Source organism: Pristiophorus japonicus, unplaced genomic scaffold (assembly GCF_044704955.1).
Source record: "Pristiophorus japonicus isolate sPriJap1 unplaced genomic scaffold, sPriJap1.hap1 HAP1_SCAFFOLD_253, whole genome shotgun sequence".
In the NCBI taxonomy this organism is placed as follows: Eukaryota; Metazoa; Chordata; class Chondrichthyes; family Pristiophoridae; genus Pristiophorus; species Pristiophorus japonicus.
The window spans coordinates 353,321-368,850 of NW_027252263.1; the positions used below are offsets into that span (position 1 = coordinate 353,321).

The 15,530-nt window shown below is 44.3% G+C and overlaps 1 protein-coding gene across 1 annotated transcript in view; it reads right to left on the minus strand.

Annotated features, from left to right (window-relative positions):
• The window catches only part of nipblb (NIPBL cohesin loading factor b), a gene marked incomplete at its 3' end in the record, with an annotated part of 524,975 nt that overhangs the window by 339,868 nt on the left and 169,577 nt on the right, over nucleotides 1-15,530 (minus strand). The window contains exons 4-5 of the mRNA XM_070871482.1: nucleotides 4,202-4,332; nucleotides 2,339-2,456 (exon numbers count right to left, since the gene is read on the minus strand). Coding sequence (XP_070727583.1) covers nucleotides 2,339-2,456; nucleotides 4,202-4,332 — 249 coding nt within the window. The remainder of the gene's footprint in view (nucleotides 1-2,338; nucleotides 2,457-4,201; nucleotides 4,333-15,530) is intronic.

The following is a 15,530-nucleotide window of genomic DNA, read 5'->3' on the forward strand; positions in this document are numbered from 1 at the left end:
TCCTTGGATGACAACACATCCTAAGTGTATAACTAGCACGAAATATAAAAACAGATAGTAAGAGTTTCTACAGTACATAAAAAGGAAAAGAGTGTCTAAAGTAAATGTTGGTCCCCTGGAGGACGAGACTGGAGAACAGGGAAATGGCAGAGACGCTGAACAAATATTTTGTATTGGTCTTCACGGTAGAAGACACTAAAAACATCCCAATATTGGATAATCAAGGGACTATAGGGAGGGAGGAACTTAATACAATCATCACTAATGAAGTAGTACTCGGTAAAATAATGGGACAAAAGGCGGACAAATCCCCTGAACCTGATGGCTTAAAAGAAGTGGATGCATTGGTTGTAATCTACCAAAATTCCCTGGATTTTGGGGCGGTCCCAGCAGATTGCAAAACTGCAAATGTAACGCCCCTATTTAAAAAATATAGACCAGTTAGCCTAACATCTGTGGTTGGGAAAATGTTGGAGTCCATTATTAAGGAAGCAGTAGCGGGACATTTGGAAAAGCATAATTCAATCAAGCAGAGTCAGCATGGTTTTATGAAAGGGAAATCATGTTTGACAAATTTGCTGGAGTTCTTTGAGGATGTAACGAGCAGGGTGGATAAGGGGGAACCAGTGGATGTGGTGTTTTTGGACTTCCAGAAAGCATTCGATAAGGTGCCACATAAAAGGTTACTGCACAAGATAAAAGCTCACGGGGTTGGGGACAGAGGATTGGCTAACTAACAGAAAACAGAGAGTCGGGCTAAATGGGTCATTTTCTGGTTGGAAAACCGTAACTAGTGAGGTGCCGCAGGGATCGGTGCTGGGGCCTCAACTATTTACAATCTATATTAATGACTTGGATGAAGGGACAGAGTGTAATGTAGCCAAGTTTGCTGATGATATAAAGATGGGTGGGAAGCAACTTGTGAGGAGGACACAAAATCTGCAAAGGGATATAGACAGGCTAAGTGGCTGGGCAAAAGTTTGGCAGATGGACTATAATGTGGGAAAATGTGAGGTTATCCACTTTGGCAGAAAAAATAGAAAAGCAAATTATAATTTAAATGGAGAAAAATTGCAAAGTGCTGCAGTACAGAGGAACCTGGGAGTCCTTGTGCATGAAACACAAAAAATTAGTATGCAGGTACAGCAAGTAATCAGGAAGGCAAATGGAATGTTGGCCTTTATTGTAAGGGGGAGAGAGTATAAAAGCTGAGAAGTCCTGCTACAACTGTTCAGGGTATTGGTGAGGCCACACCTGGAGTACTGCGTACAGTTTTGGTCTTTGTATTTAAGGAAGGATATACTTGCATTGTAGGCTGTTCAGAGAAGGTTCACTAGGTTGATTCCAGAGATGAGTAGGTTGTCTTATGAGGAAAGGTGAGTAGGTTGGGCCTATACACATTGGAGTTCAGAAGAATGAGAGGTGATCTTAACGAAACATATAAGATTATGAGGGGGCTCGACAAGGTGGATGCAGAGAGGATGTTTCCACTCATAGGGGAAACTAAAACTAGGGGGCATAATCTCAGAATAAGGGGCCGCCCATTTAAAACTATGAGGAGGAATTTCTTCTTTGAGGGTAGTAAATCTGTGGAATGCTCTGCCCCAGAGAGCTGTGGAGGTTGGGTCACTGAATATAATTAAGGCGGAGATGAACAGATTTTTGAGCGATATGGGAATAAAGGACAATGGGGAGCGGGGGCAGGGAATTGGAACTGAGTCCATGATCGGATCAGCCATGATCGTATTAAATGGCGGAGCAGGCTCAAGGGGCCAGGTGGTCTACTCCTGCTCCGATTTCTTATGTTCTTGTGGAAGCTGAACAAACGAGGTACAAAATAATGAAATTGAAGTCATTGTTTAAATTATTGGACCAAGTGACCAGACACAAGCTCTGGGGATCAGCACCTTTGTCAGCTGGTACACGTCCAAGTCCCCACCTGAAGAGCCCAGATAACCTTGTTATTTTTCATCTCTTTAACTTTTGTAAATGAGAATTGCACACGAGATATTTATAAGTCATCAGCATCATCACATAGGCAGTCCCTCGAAGCGAGGATGACTTGCTTCCACGTCAAAAAAGTTCACAGGTGTTTCACTGAAGGACCTAATATTCCAGATCCCGAACTAAATCTTGAAGATGCCTGTGCGTGGATTTTTTTAATGTTGCACACCAGCCACCACACGGGCTTGACAGAGCTAGGTCTTGGTCCAGTAGCAAGGATTAACCAAGACAACTGGAGACCAGCTCTGCTGCACGGACCTATATCGCAGTGTGTAAAGTAAGTCACCACTGAATTAAGTTCTGGAGATTCTACCGGTGATGTGTTGCACATTACCTGGAAGGACTGTGTGAGATTGTAGATGGTTGAAATGTGGAGGATGCAGGGCTCCCGTGTATGGAATTCTGGGGTAGTTTGTACTGTTGGTGTTGGATGATCTGTTGCTGCATGATACCTGAAACACAACAATGTGTTCGTACAGTGAAGCCAATTCAAAGAACCAACAAACTTGCATTTATAAAGCAGCTTTCATGACCTCAGGATGTCCCAAAGAGCTTTATAACCAATGAATTACTTTTCAAAATGGAGTTACTTGTTTTTGTAGAAAAACAAAGCAACCAATTTGGACCCTATAAGGTCCCACGAACAGCAATGAGATAAATGAGCAGATAATCTCTTAATGGTGTTGGTTGAAGTATAAATACTGACCAGCACAGTGAGAACTCCCCTGCTCTTGCCATGAAATCTTTTATGCCAACCTGAGAGAGCAGACAAGGCATCAGTTAAATATGTGATTCAAAATTTAAAATTAAACCAGAGGGGTATAGAGGAACAGAGGGACCTTGTAGTCCGCAGATCCTTCAAGGTAGCAGGACAGGTCAATAAAGTGGCTAAAAATGCATATGGAATGCTTTCCTTTAATAGCCGAGGAATAGAATCCAAGAGCTGGGAAGTTATGCTAGAATTGTATACAACACTAGTTAGGCCACAGCTGGAGTACTGCATACAGGAAAGATGTGATTGCACTAGAGAGGATACAGAGGAGATTTACGAGGCTGTTGCCAGGACTGAAACATTTTAAGCTATGAGGAAAGATTGGATAGGCTCAGGTTTGTTTTCTTTGTAACACAGGAGGCTGAGGGAAGATTTTATTGAGGTGTATAAAATTATGATGTGTCTAGATAGAGTGGATAGGAAGGACCTATTTCCCTTAGCAGAAGGATCAACAACCAGATTTAAAGTAGTTGGCAGAAGGTTTAGAGGGGAGATGAGGAAAGATTTTTTCACTCAGAGGATGGTGGGGGTCTGGAACTCACTATCTGAATGGGTGGTAGAGGCAGAAACGCTCATCACATTTAAAAAGGTACTTGGATGTGTGCTTAAAGAGCTGTAATCTACAGGGCTACGGACCTTGTGCTGGTAGGTGGGATTAGGCTGGGTGGCTCTTTTCGGCCGGCACGGACACGATGGGCCGAATGGCCTCCTTCTGTGTCGTAATTTTTCTATGATTCTATGATTTAAAACACAAGAATGGCAGTTCTTACATACAGTTTCACCCTTCACAAAATCACTATTTCCTTGGTATGGAAGAGTTGACCTGATCAGGGTTCAGTGTAATTTTAAAAATAAAAGTATTAAACCATGTGTTTGTGGTTTCTCCAGCATATGCAGTTTTGAAAATAGTTTTACATCCACAGTAACTTTCCAGTTCCAGCAGTGTAATCTGCCAAATGCAGGCACTTTCTTACACAGGGTTGGAAAATGACAGCCAAGTCACCTCTGGTTGCTCTCGCATGCCTAGCACTATCAGTAGACTGGAGCAGCATCAGCAGAGCATTGACAGCTGGCCATCCAGCTGCTAACCTCAGTCACTGAAGGTGAAAGAAAAATTCAAACTGTTTTTCCTCCACATATCTCTATGATGCAATTATTAATAATTCCAATTCTTCTGATGAGCCAAGCCACTGATTCACAGTTTCATGGTAAAATGTACAGAATTGTGGAATTTGATAATAAAGATTTTGAATTATTCAGGCAGTGCAAGCCAGTGGCCTTAATTCTAAATGATGGAAGTGCAAAATGCGATCAATTTTAAACCCTTGGTAACAGTCCCAGCATCCCATACAACAGAAAGAATTTGCCATTCAGTTCCTGTAAATCAGTAGTTGATCCAGGGTTTGCTGTATGTGTACTACTCACCACTCTGTACGCCATATCGATTCTGCATGCTCTTCTCCCTGAAGACGTTGGGGTTTCTGGTCAGGACAGCCTGCAGGAGGACTGGAATATCACCCTCTGGATCATCACTGCCAAGGTTATCCTTCAGCTCTCTACAAAACAACAAGATATCCGTTTAACCATTTTACTTCAATTCTACTTTTATTAGGATCAAAGGCATTTTTAAATGTCGCAATGGCTACAATGGATATGATCGTCCTTAGCCAAAAAAGCTGCCTTCATGCTATTTAGGGGAAAGTAGATCATCTTGTCAAAAATGCTTCTTTAAAGGTTTCACACCATGTGCTAGCCAGACCTTTACAATTATTAGCAGGCCACCAAAAGTAGAATATGTGAGCCTAACAACTCATACTTTCACTTAGCAGTAAATCACTCAAACCTGTTCCTCATGTTGATCTGATAGACAGTGCGGACGATGAAACTAAAATGTGCAATTCTCAATATTCAGAACTTGAAACCTGAACCATACAGGTAAAACCACAGGAAACTGGGGAAAGTTAGAAGATATCAGGAAATTTTGGCCTAAAATGGAGTATGTACAAGATTATAATGGATTGTGTCACCTAACGTTAAGGGGTGGATTTCTAGATAAAATAACATAATAGGAGCAGGAATAGGTCATTTGGCCCCTCGAGCCTGTTCCGCCATTCACTAAGATCATGGCTGATCTGATCTTGTCCTCAACTCCACTAACCTGCCTGTCCCCCATAACCCTTGACTCCATTATCATTCAAAAATCCGTCTATCTCCACCTTAAATACATTCAATGACCCAGCCTCCACAGCTCTCTGGGGTAAAGAATTCCAAAGATTCACGACCATCTGAGAGAAGAAATTCCTCCCCATCTCCGTTTTAAATGGGCGACCCCTTATTCTGAAACTATGCCCTAGTTCTAGATTCCCCCATGAGAGGAATCATCCTCAGGATCTACCTTGTCAAGCCCACTCATTGTCTTATATGTTTGAATAAGATCAGACCTCATTCTTCTAAACTCCAAAGACTATAAGCCCAACCGGCTCAACGTTTCCTCTTAAGACAACCCCTTCATCTCAGGAATCAACCTCGTGAACCTTCTCTGAATTCCAGATGAGCTGGGGGCAAGGTTACGACTAGGAATATGGAAAATGAAAAGATCATAGAATGGTCACAGCACAGGAGGCAGCCATTCAGCCCTCTGCAAGATCACTTCAGCTAGTCCCACTCCCCCTCCCTTTGTGCTGGTTCTCCCTAATTAATCCAACTTCTCCAATATGACCCCCCAAGTGCCAGGGTCCAGGCACGAAATGAGCAGTGTGCTGCTTCCCTGTCAACCAGAGACAGACACACCAGCTTGGTGTGCATATCCAAATATCCAAGTCGGCAGGTGTAAAAAGCCATGAGTGGCAGAGATACCAAGTGCTCTACCTGTAACAAAATGGGGGCTCAACGCCAACAATTGCTGATCCAGCGCGAGGCCAGGCACCAATCGCAAAGTCCAAACTGGCTACAAGATACGAGACTGTGGGTTGCGCAACAGCACCAATACAAAGAGAGCATTCCTACTCTTAGTCTTAAACACCTGAGTATTGTATGATACAGGTTGGACCTCTCTGGTCCAGAACCCGACCAGTGTGCGCGTGTGCTGGCAGCCTGTGGGCGGCTCCCTCAGTCAATCGCAGAACACATTCACTGACTGACAATTCCAGCCAATCGCCAAACACACTCACTGACTGACAGCCGCTCTAGCCAATTGCTGAACACACTCACTGACTGACCTCTCCAGCCAATCGCCGAACACACTCACTGACTTACAGCCCCTCCAGCCAATCGCCGAGCACACTCACTGACTGACCGCCCCTCCAGCCGATCGCCGAACACTCATTGGCTGACAGCAATTCCAGCTGAACACACTCACTAACTGACAGCCGCTCCAGCCAATCAAAACTTTAAAAAAAATAAACCCTCCTCTCCCTCAGGCCCAACTATTTCCAAACCACTGATGTTTCTGGATTAGAGTCCCGGAGTGAAGAGCTACAACCTGTACTTGTATACTCCAACATTCGGACAACAATTATTTAGAGGGTAGTACAGCCCACATTCACAATCTTTTGGGTCAGTTCAGTTATCACTGGCCAAAGCTGAGCTAGAATATCAATCGTAGTCAGGAGTAGAAAGGGAGGATTGGTGGTTATCAGGTTTTGCTGGCGAATAATTTGAATGATGGGAACTTTGTCCCTAAATTAACTGAAGGAGAAAGCTTTAATGGCAATTTGGTCAGGCAAAGGTTGTGGATCGAAGCTAGTCCAAAACAATAGTTGTGCCAGCTATAGCAATAAACTCAGCTCACGTGGCACACGAGACAGCTGCCAGGTGAAACCCGTGCTGCCGTGCTCCCAAAGCTCAAGAGCATGTAAGGAAGCAGAGGTAACCCCCTCCCAAGGTTAAACCACGGGATTTCACAGCAGCTCAGCAGACTGCCCTCACATTAAACAGCATGCGAGCTGGAGACATCAGTTGGAACACATTGGGTGATGCACCAGGATAACAGAATTATGAAAACAGTCTGTTGATGTGACATTACAAATCAATACCTGTTTAGGATCAACAGTTTTGATAGATAATAGTACTGTAGGTGCACGGAAAAGATTTACTAAAATAACAGCAGTAATTGTACTGTGAATGGGAACAGCAGGTCGGGGGTGGGGGGTGGGGGGTTGGCTTCACAGGACAACTGAATTCTAGGTCATATCTCATGAGGTATTAGCCATAGGGTAATGATGAACCTTTATATGATTTCAGTTGGAGACTGTAGTATTGGGGTGCACACTATAGGAAGGAGCTTTAGAGAGGGTGCAGCACAGATTCACAAGGAGGCTCATACAAAAGCAAAGGTACTGTTTGGAACAGAGGAGGCTGAGGAGATATTCAATTGAGGATAACGTTATGAGGGGCCGAGATAGAATGGATAGGAAGGACCTATATCCATTATCAGAGAGGTCAACAATCAGGGGGCATATGACTGCATTTACATCCTCAAATCCATTTGGGCACAGTCTACCAATAACTGCAAGATAGTACAAACATCTTTCCAGGGCACTCTGATGAAAGGTCATCGACCTGAAACGTTAACTTTGTTTCTCGTTCCACAGATGCTGCCTGACCCGCTGAGTATATCCAGCATTTTCTGTTTTTACATAAGTTAGACCTGATCTGGAACAGTTTGCACAGTTCTGGTCACTATACCATAAAAACAGCATTGTCGTACATGGAAGACAACTAGCACGATATTCCCGAAGTCCAAGTTATGAGGCAAGGAGAAGAAACTTGGATTTGTTCTGGTTAGAAAAAAGGGACATTCAAAGTTTTCAAAATTGAATGATATTGAAGAAATTGATCCAGACAAATTGTTCACACTGATGAAGGGTTGAAAGTTAAAATGTAAGTAAATGAGACTTAGCAATAACTTTCAAAGAGCATAGACTTCAGGAATGTTACAAGGGGAGGCTACTAAAGTGAATACCTGTAACATAAATGAGAACCAGATGTGGTGTTTCCAGAGAAAAAGGGGATAGAGGGTTGTGGTGACAAACAGGTAGGTGGGGTCAAAATGAAAAAAAAAAATCAGTTATTTAGCACATATTTTTCCCATTCCTAAACTCTCTTGGCTTATAATCAATGTGTGTTTCCCACAACGTTACCCCTAGAGTCCCCCGGGGATCTATCCCTGCCCCCCATTTCTATATGCTGCCCCTCGGAGACATCATCCGAAAACAGATCTGGTTCCACATATACGCTGACGACACCCAGCTCTACCTCGCCACCATCTTCTAGACTCTTCCAGTGCCTTTGATTGCCACGCTGCCAGTCCAAGCAGCAGAAAAGTCCTCCAACTAAATATAGGGAAGATCAAAGACATTGTATTTGGTCCCTGCCACAATCTCTGTTTCCTAGCCACACCAACTCCATCCCACTCCCTGGCCTCTGAGGCCAAACCAGACCATTCGCAACCTTGGTGTCCTATTTGACCCGCGCTGAGCTTCTGATCCCAAATCCTCTCCATCACCAAGACAGTCTACTTCAACCTCCATAACATCACCCGTTTCTGCCCTGCCTCAGATCATCTGATGCTGAAACCCTCATCCGTGCCATTGTTACCTCTCGACTCAACTATTCCATTGCTCTCCTGGCTGGCCTCCCACCTTGCACCCTCCATAAACTTGAGTTCATCCACAACTCGAGCCAAGTCTTATTCACCCATCACCCAGGCTCGCTGACCTACATTGGCTTCCCGTCCTGCAACACCTTCATTTTGTAATTCTCATCCTGGTTTTCATCTCTCCATGGTATCGCCCATTCCCATCTAGCCTTACAACCCTCAGAGATCTCGGTGTTCCTCCAATTCTGGCCTCTGCGCCCTGATTTTTATAGTTCCACCATTGGCAGCCGGGCATTCAGGTGCCTAGGCTCCAAGCTCTGGAATTCCCTCTTTAAACTTTCACATTTCTCTCTCCTCAAAACCTACCTCTGACTAAGCTTTTGGTCACTTGCCCTAATACCTCATGCTGTTTATGTCAAACTTTGTTTGATCACGCTCTTGTGAAGCACCCCGGGACGTTTTACTAAGTTAAAGGTGCTGTATAAATGAAAGTAGCTGAAAATTGTGAATTGAATGCTAGTAAAACCTTAGAATCCTATGCATAAACTAAATTTGATTGATTCTGTCACCATAAACAAGGTAAAGAATATGAAAGCCAAGAGATAATGATGAACCTTTGATGAATGACCGCAGTTGGAGTCTGTGTGTAGTATTGAGCTTCAGAGAGGGTGCAGTACAGATTCACCAGGGGACTGCCTGGTATGAGCAAATACAATTGGGCTTTTTTTTTTTAAAGTGAGAACACAGATTATGGGGAAATAGGATAGTATTTAAAATTATGAAAGAATGAGACATATATATACACACACACACACACACACACACACACGAGATGGGAAATGACGACAGGGGATTTTTAGGACGATTTGCTCGTGTCATCATCATAGGCAGTCCCTTGAAGTCGAGGAAGACTTGCTTTCACTCTAAGCATGAGTCCTTAGGTGGCTGAACAGTCCAATACAGGAGCCACAGTCCCTGTCACAGGTGGGACAGATAGTCGTTGAGGGAAAGGGAGGATGAGACTGGTTTGCCGCCCGCTCCTTCCGTTGCCTGTGCTTGATTTCTGCATGCTCTCGGCAATGAGACTGGAGGTGCTCATTCGCCCTCCCAGATGCACTTCCTCCACTTAGGGCGGTCTTTGGCCAAGGACTCCCAGGTGTCGGTGGGGATGTTGCAGTTTATCAGGGAGGCTTTGAACATTTCCTCTGCCCACCTTTGGCTTGTTTGCCATGAAGGAGTTCAGAGTAGAGCGCTTGCTTTGGAAGTCTCGTGTCTGATATGCGAACAATGTGGACTGCTCAGCGGAGCTGATCAAGTGTGGTCAGTGCTTCAATGCTGGGGATGTTGGCCTGGTCGAGGAGGCTAACATTGGTGCATCTGTCCTCCCAGGGGATTTGTAGGATCTTGTGGAAACATCTTTGGTGGCATTTATAAGGATTGGCTAGGCCAAACGTCCCGTTTTCGTTCAAACATTCGAGTAAATCATTCTAGCAAATCTTGACTGTACCTTCTCCAAAGCTTTCACTTCTTTTCTCAAGTATGCTGCGCCGAATTGGACAATACTCCAGCCGAACTAGTGCTTTAGCATCACATAGAAGGATAGAAACTTGCAGCAAAGGATGCCGCCATTCGGCCTGTCGTGCCTGTGCTGGTTAGTCCCACATCCCCGCTTTTTGTCCGTAGCCTGGTAAGTTCCTCATCCTCAAGCACCTGCCCAACTCCTTTTCAAATTATTTATGGAATCAGCTTCCACCATCATCATCATAGGCAGTCCCTCAAAATCGAGGAAGATTTGCTTCCACTCAAAGTGAATTCTCAGGTGACTGAACAGTCCAATACAGGAATTACAGTCTCTGTCACAGGTGGGACAGACAGTGGTTGAGGAAAAGGGTGGGTGGGACTGGTTTGCCGCATTCTCTTTCCGCTGCCTGCGCTTGATTTCTGCATGCTCTCGGTGATGAGACTCGAGGTGCTCAGCGCCTTCCCGGATGCACTTCCTCCATTTACCTGTACAGGTATACTTTACCCATAGCGAGGGGATTTGAGTACAGGGGCAGGGAGGTGTTACTACAGTTGTACAGGGCCTTGGTGAGGCCACACCTGGAGTATTGTGTACAGTTTTGGTCTACTAACTTGAGGAAGGACATTCTTGCTATTGAGGGAGTGCAGCGAAGGTTCACCAGACTGATTCCCGGGATGGCGGGACTGACCTATCAAGAAAGACTGGATCAACTGGGCTTGTATTCACTGGAGTTCAGAAGAATAAGTGGGGTTCTCATAGAAATGTTTAAAATTCTGACGGGTTTGGACAGGTTAGATGCAGGAAGAATGTTCCCAATGTTGGGGAAGTCCAGAACCAGGGGTCACAGTCTAAGGATAAGGGGTAAGCCATTTAGGACCGAGATGAGGAGAAACTTCTTCACCCAGAGAGTGGTGAACCTGTGGAATTCTCTACCACAGAAAGTTGTTGAGGCCAATTCACTAAATATATTCAAAAAGGAGTTAGATGTAGTCCTTACTACTAGGGGGATCAAGGGGTATGGCGAGAAAGCAGGAATGGGGTCCTGAAGTTGCATGTTCAACCATGAACTCATTGAATGGCGGTACAGGCTCGAAGGGTCGAATGGCCTACTCCTGCACCTATTTTCTATGTTTCTATCTCAGTCTAAAATAGCCTACCCCGTATCCGAAGACTGTGTGCCCTGGTTCTGGACTTCCCCAACATCGGGAACATTCTTCCAGCATCAAATCTGTCCCGTCCCATCAGAATCTTTTATGTTTCTATGAGATCCCCTCTCATCCTTCTAAACTCCAGTGTATAAAGTCCCAGTTGATCCAGTCTCTCCTCATGTGTCAGTCCAGCCATCCCAGGAATCAGTCTGGCGAACCTTCGCTGCACTCCCTCAATAGCAAGAACGTCCTTCCTCAGATTTAGACCAAAACTGAACACAATATTCCAGGTGAGGACTCACCAAGGCCCTGTACAATTGCAGTAAGACCTCCCTGCTCCTATACTCAAATCCCCTAGCTATGAAGGCCAACATTCCATTTGCCTTCACCGCCTGCTGTACCTGCATGCCAACTTTGAATGACTGATGTACCATGACACCCAGGTCCCGTTGCACATCCGCTTTTCCTAATCTGCCACCATTCAGATAATATTCTGCCTTTGTGTTTTTACCATCAAAGTGGATAACCTCACATTTACCCATATTATACTGCATCTGCCATGCATTTGCCCACTCACCTAACCTGCCCAAATCACCCTGAAGCCTTTTCGCACCCTCCTCACAGCTCACACCGCCACCCAGTTTAATGTCATCTGCAAACTTCGAGATATTACACTCAATTCCTTCATCCAAATCATTAATGTATATTGTAAAGAGCTGGGGTCCCTGCGGCACTCCACTAGTCACTGGCTCCCATTCTGAAAAGGACCCGTTTATCCCGACTCTCTGCTTTCTGTCTGCCAACCAATTCTCTTTCCACGCCAGTACATTATCCCCAATACCATGTGCTTTGATTTTGCACACCAATCTCTTGTGTGGTACCTTGTCAAAGACCTTTTGAAAGTCCAAATACACCACATCCACTGGTTCTCCCTTGTCCACTCTACTAGTTATATCCTCAAAAAATTCCAGAAGATTTGTCAAGCATGATTTCCCTTTCATAAATCCATGCTGACTTGGACCGATCCTGTCACTGCTTTCCAATGATGTCAGGCTAACCGGTCTTTAATTACACATTTTCTCTCTCCCTCCTTTTTTAAAAAAGTGGTGTTACATTAGCTACCCTTTAGTCCATAGGAACTGATCCAGAGTCGATAGATTGTTGGAAAATGATCAGCAATGCATTCACTATTTCTAGGGCCACTTCCTTAAGTACTCTGGGATGCAGACTATCAGGCCCCGGGGATTTATCGGCCTTCAATCCCATCAATTTCCCTAAAACCATTTCCCACCTAATAAGGATATCCTTCAGTTAAAAAACATAGAAACATAGAAAATAGGAGGAGTAGGCCATTCGGCCCTTCGAGCCTGCACCGCCATTCAATAAGTTCATGGCTGAACATGCAACTTCAGTACCCCATTCCTGCTTTCTCACCATACCCCTTGATCCCCCTAGTAGTAAGGACGACATCTCAGTCCTTTTTGAATATATTTAGTGAATTGGCCTCAACAACTTTCTGTGGTAGAGAATTCCACAGGTTCACCACTCTCTGGGTGAAGAAGTTTCTCCTCATCTCGGTCCTAAATGGCTTACCCCTTAACCTTAGACTGTGACCCCTAGTTCTGGACTTCCCCGACATTAATAAGAACATAAGAATAAGAATTAGGAACAGGAGTAGGCCATCTATACCCTCGAGCCTGCTCCGCCTCTCAACAAGATCACGGCTGATCTGGCCGTGGACTCAGCTCCACTTACCCGCCCGCTCCCCATAACCCTTAATGGTTAATAATCTATCTATCTGTGACTTGAATACATTCAATGAGCTAGCCTCAACTGCTTCCTTGGGCAGAGAATTCCACAGATTCACAACCCTCTGGGAGAAGAAATTCCTTCTCAACTCGGTTTTAAATTGGCTCCCCTGTATTTTGAGGCTGTGCCCCCTAGTTCTAGTCTCCCCGACCAGTGGAAACAACCTCTCTGCCTCTATCCTGTCTATCCTCTTCATTATTTTAAATGTTTCTATAAGATCACCCCTCATCCTTCTGAACTCCAACGAGTAAAGACCCAGTCTACTCAATCTATCATCAAAAGTTGACCCCCTCATCTCCGGACTCAGCCTAGTGAATCGTCTCTGTACCCCTTCCAAAGCCAGTATATCCTTCCTTAAGTAAGGTGACCAAAACTGCACGCAGTACTCCAGGTGCGGCCTCACCAATACCCTATACAGTTGCAGCAAGACCTCCCTGCTTTTGTACTCCATCCCTCTCGCAATGAAGGCCAACATTCCATTCGCCTTCCTGATTACCTGCTGCACCTGCAAACTAACTTTTTGGGATTCATTTCACAAGGACTCAAAAGAGTTTCATTCACAAGGACCCCCAGGTCCCTCTGCACCACAGCATGTTGTAATTTCTCCCCATTCAAATAATATTCCCTTTTACTGTTCTTTTTCCCCAAGGTGGATGACCTCACATTTTCCAACATTGTATTCCATCTGCCAAACCTTAGCCCATTCGCTTAACCTATCTAAATCTCTTTGCAGCTTCTCGGTATCTTCTACACAACCCGCTTTCCCACTAATCTTTGTGTCATCTGCAAATTTTGTTACACTACACTCTGTCCCCTCTTCCAGGTCATCTATGTATATTGTAAACAGTTGTGGTCCCAGCACCGATCCCTGTGGCACACCACTAACCACCGATTTCCAACCTGAAAAGGACACATTTATCCCAACTCTCTGCTTTGTTAGCCAGCCAATTCTCTATCCATGCTAATACATTTCCTCTGACTCCGTGTACCTTTATCTTCTGCAGTAACCTTTTGTGTGGCACCTTATCGAATGCCTTTTGGAAATCTAAATACACCACATCCATCGGTACACCTCTATCCACCATGCTCGTTATATCCTCAAACATTTCCAGTAAATTAGTTAAACATGATTTCCCCTTCATGAATCCATGTTGCGTCTGCTTGATTGCACTATTCCTATCTAGATGTCCTGCTATTTCTTCCTTAATGATAGCTTCAAGCATTTTCCCCACTACAGATGTTAAACTAACCGACCTATAGTTACCTGCCTTTTGTCTGCCCCCTTTTTTTAAACAGAGGCGTTACATTAGCTGCTTTCCAATCCGATGGCACCTCCCCAGAGTCCAGAGAATTTTGGTAGATTATAACGAATGCATCTGCTATAACTTCCGCCATCTCTTTTAATACCCTGGGATGCATTTCATCAGTACCAGGGGACTTGTCTACCTTGAGTCCCATTAGTCTGTCCAGCACTACCCCCCAGTGATAGTGATTGTCTCAAGGTCCTCCCTTCCCACATTTCCATGACCAGCAATTTTTGGCATGGTTTTTGTGTCTTCCACTGTGAAGACCGAAGCAAAATAATTGTTTACGGTCTCAGCCATTTCCACATTTCCCATTATTAAATCCCACTTCTCATCTTCTAAGGGACCAACATTTACTTTAGTCACTCTTTTCCGTTTGATATATCGGTATAAGCTTTTACTATCTGTTTTTATGTTTTGCGCAAGTTTACATTCGTAATCTATCTTCCTCTTCTTTATTGCTTTCTTAGTCATTCTTTGCTGTCATTTAAAATTTTCCCAATCTTCTAGTTTCCCACTAACCTTGGCCACCTTATACGCATTGGTTTTAAATTTGATACTCTCCTTTATTTCCTTGGTTAGCCACGGCTGGTTATCCCTTCTCTTACCGCCCTTTTTTTCACTGGAATATATTTTTGTTGAGCACTATGAAAGAGCTCCTTAAAAGTCATCCACTGTTCCTCAATTGTGCCACCGTTTAGTCTGTGTTCCCAGTCTACTTTAGCCAACTCTGCCCTCATCCTACTGTAGTCCCCTTTGTTTAAGCATAGTACGCTCGTTTGAGACACTACTTCCTCACCCTCAATCTGTATTACAAATTCAACCATATTGTGATCACTCATTCCAAGAGGATCTTTTACTAGGAGATCGTTTATTATTCCTGTCTCATTACACAGGACCAGATCTAAGATAGCTTGCTCCTTGTAGGTTCTGTAACATACTGTTCTAAGAAACAATCCCGTATGCATTCTATGAATTCCTCAAGGCTACCCTGTGCGATTTGATTTGACCAATCGATATGTAGGTTAAAATCCCCCATGATTACTGCCGTTCCTTTTTCACATGCCTCCATTATTCCCTTGATTATTGTACGCCCCATCGTGAAGTTATTATTTGGGGGCCTATAAACTACGCCCACCAGTGACTATCTCTAATCTCCGCCCACAATGATTCAACATTTTGTTCATTAGAGCCAATACCGTCTCTCACAACTGCCCTGATATCATCCTTTATTAACAGAGCTACCCCACCTCCTTTCCCTTCTTGTCTATCTTTCAGAATTGTCACATACCCCTTATGTTTAATTCCCAGTCTTGGCCCCCTGCAACCACGTTTCTGTAATGGCCACCAAATCATACCCATTTGTAATGAT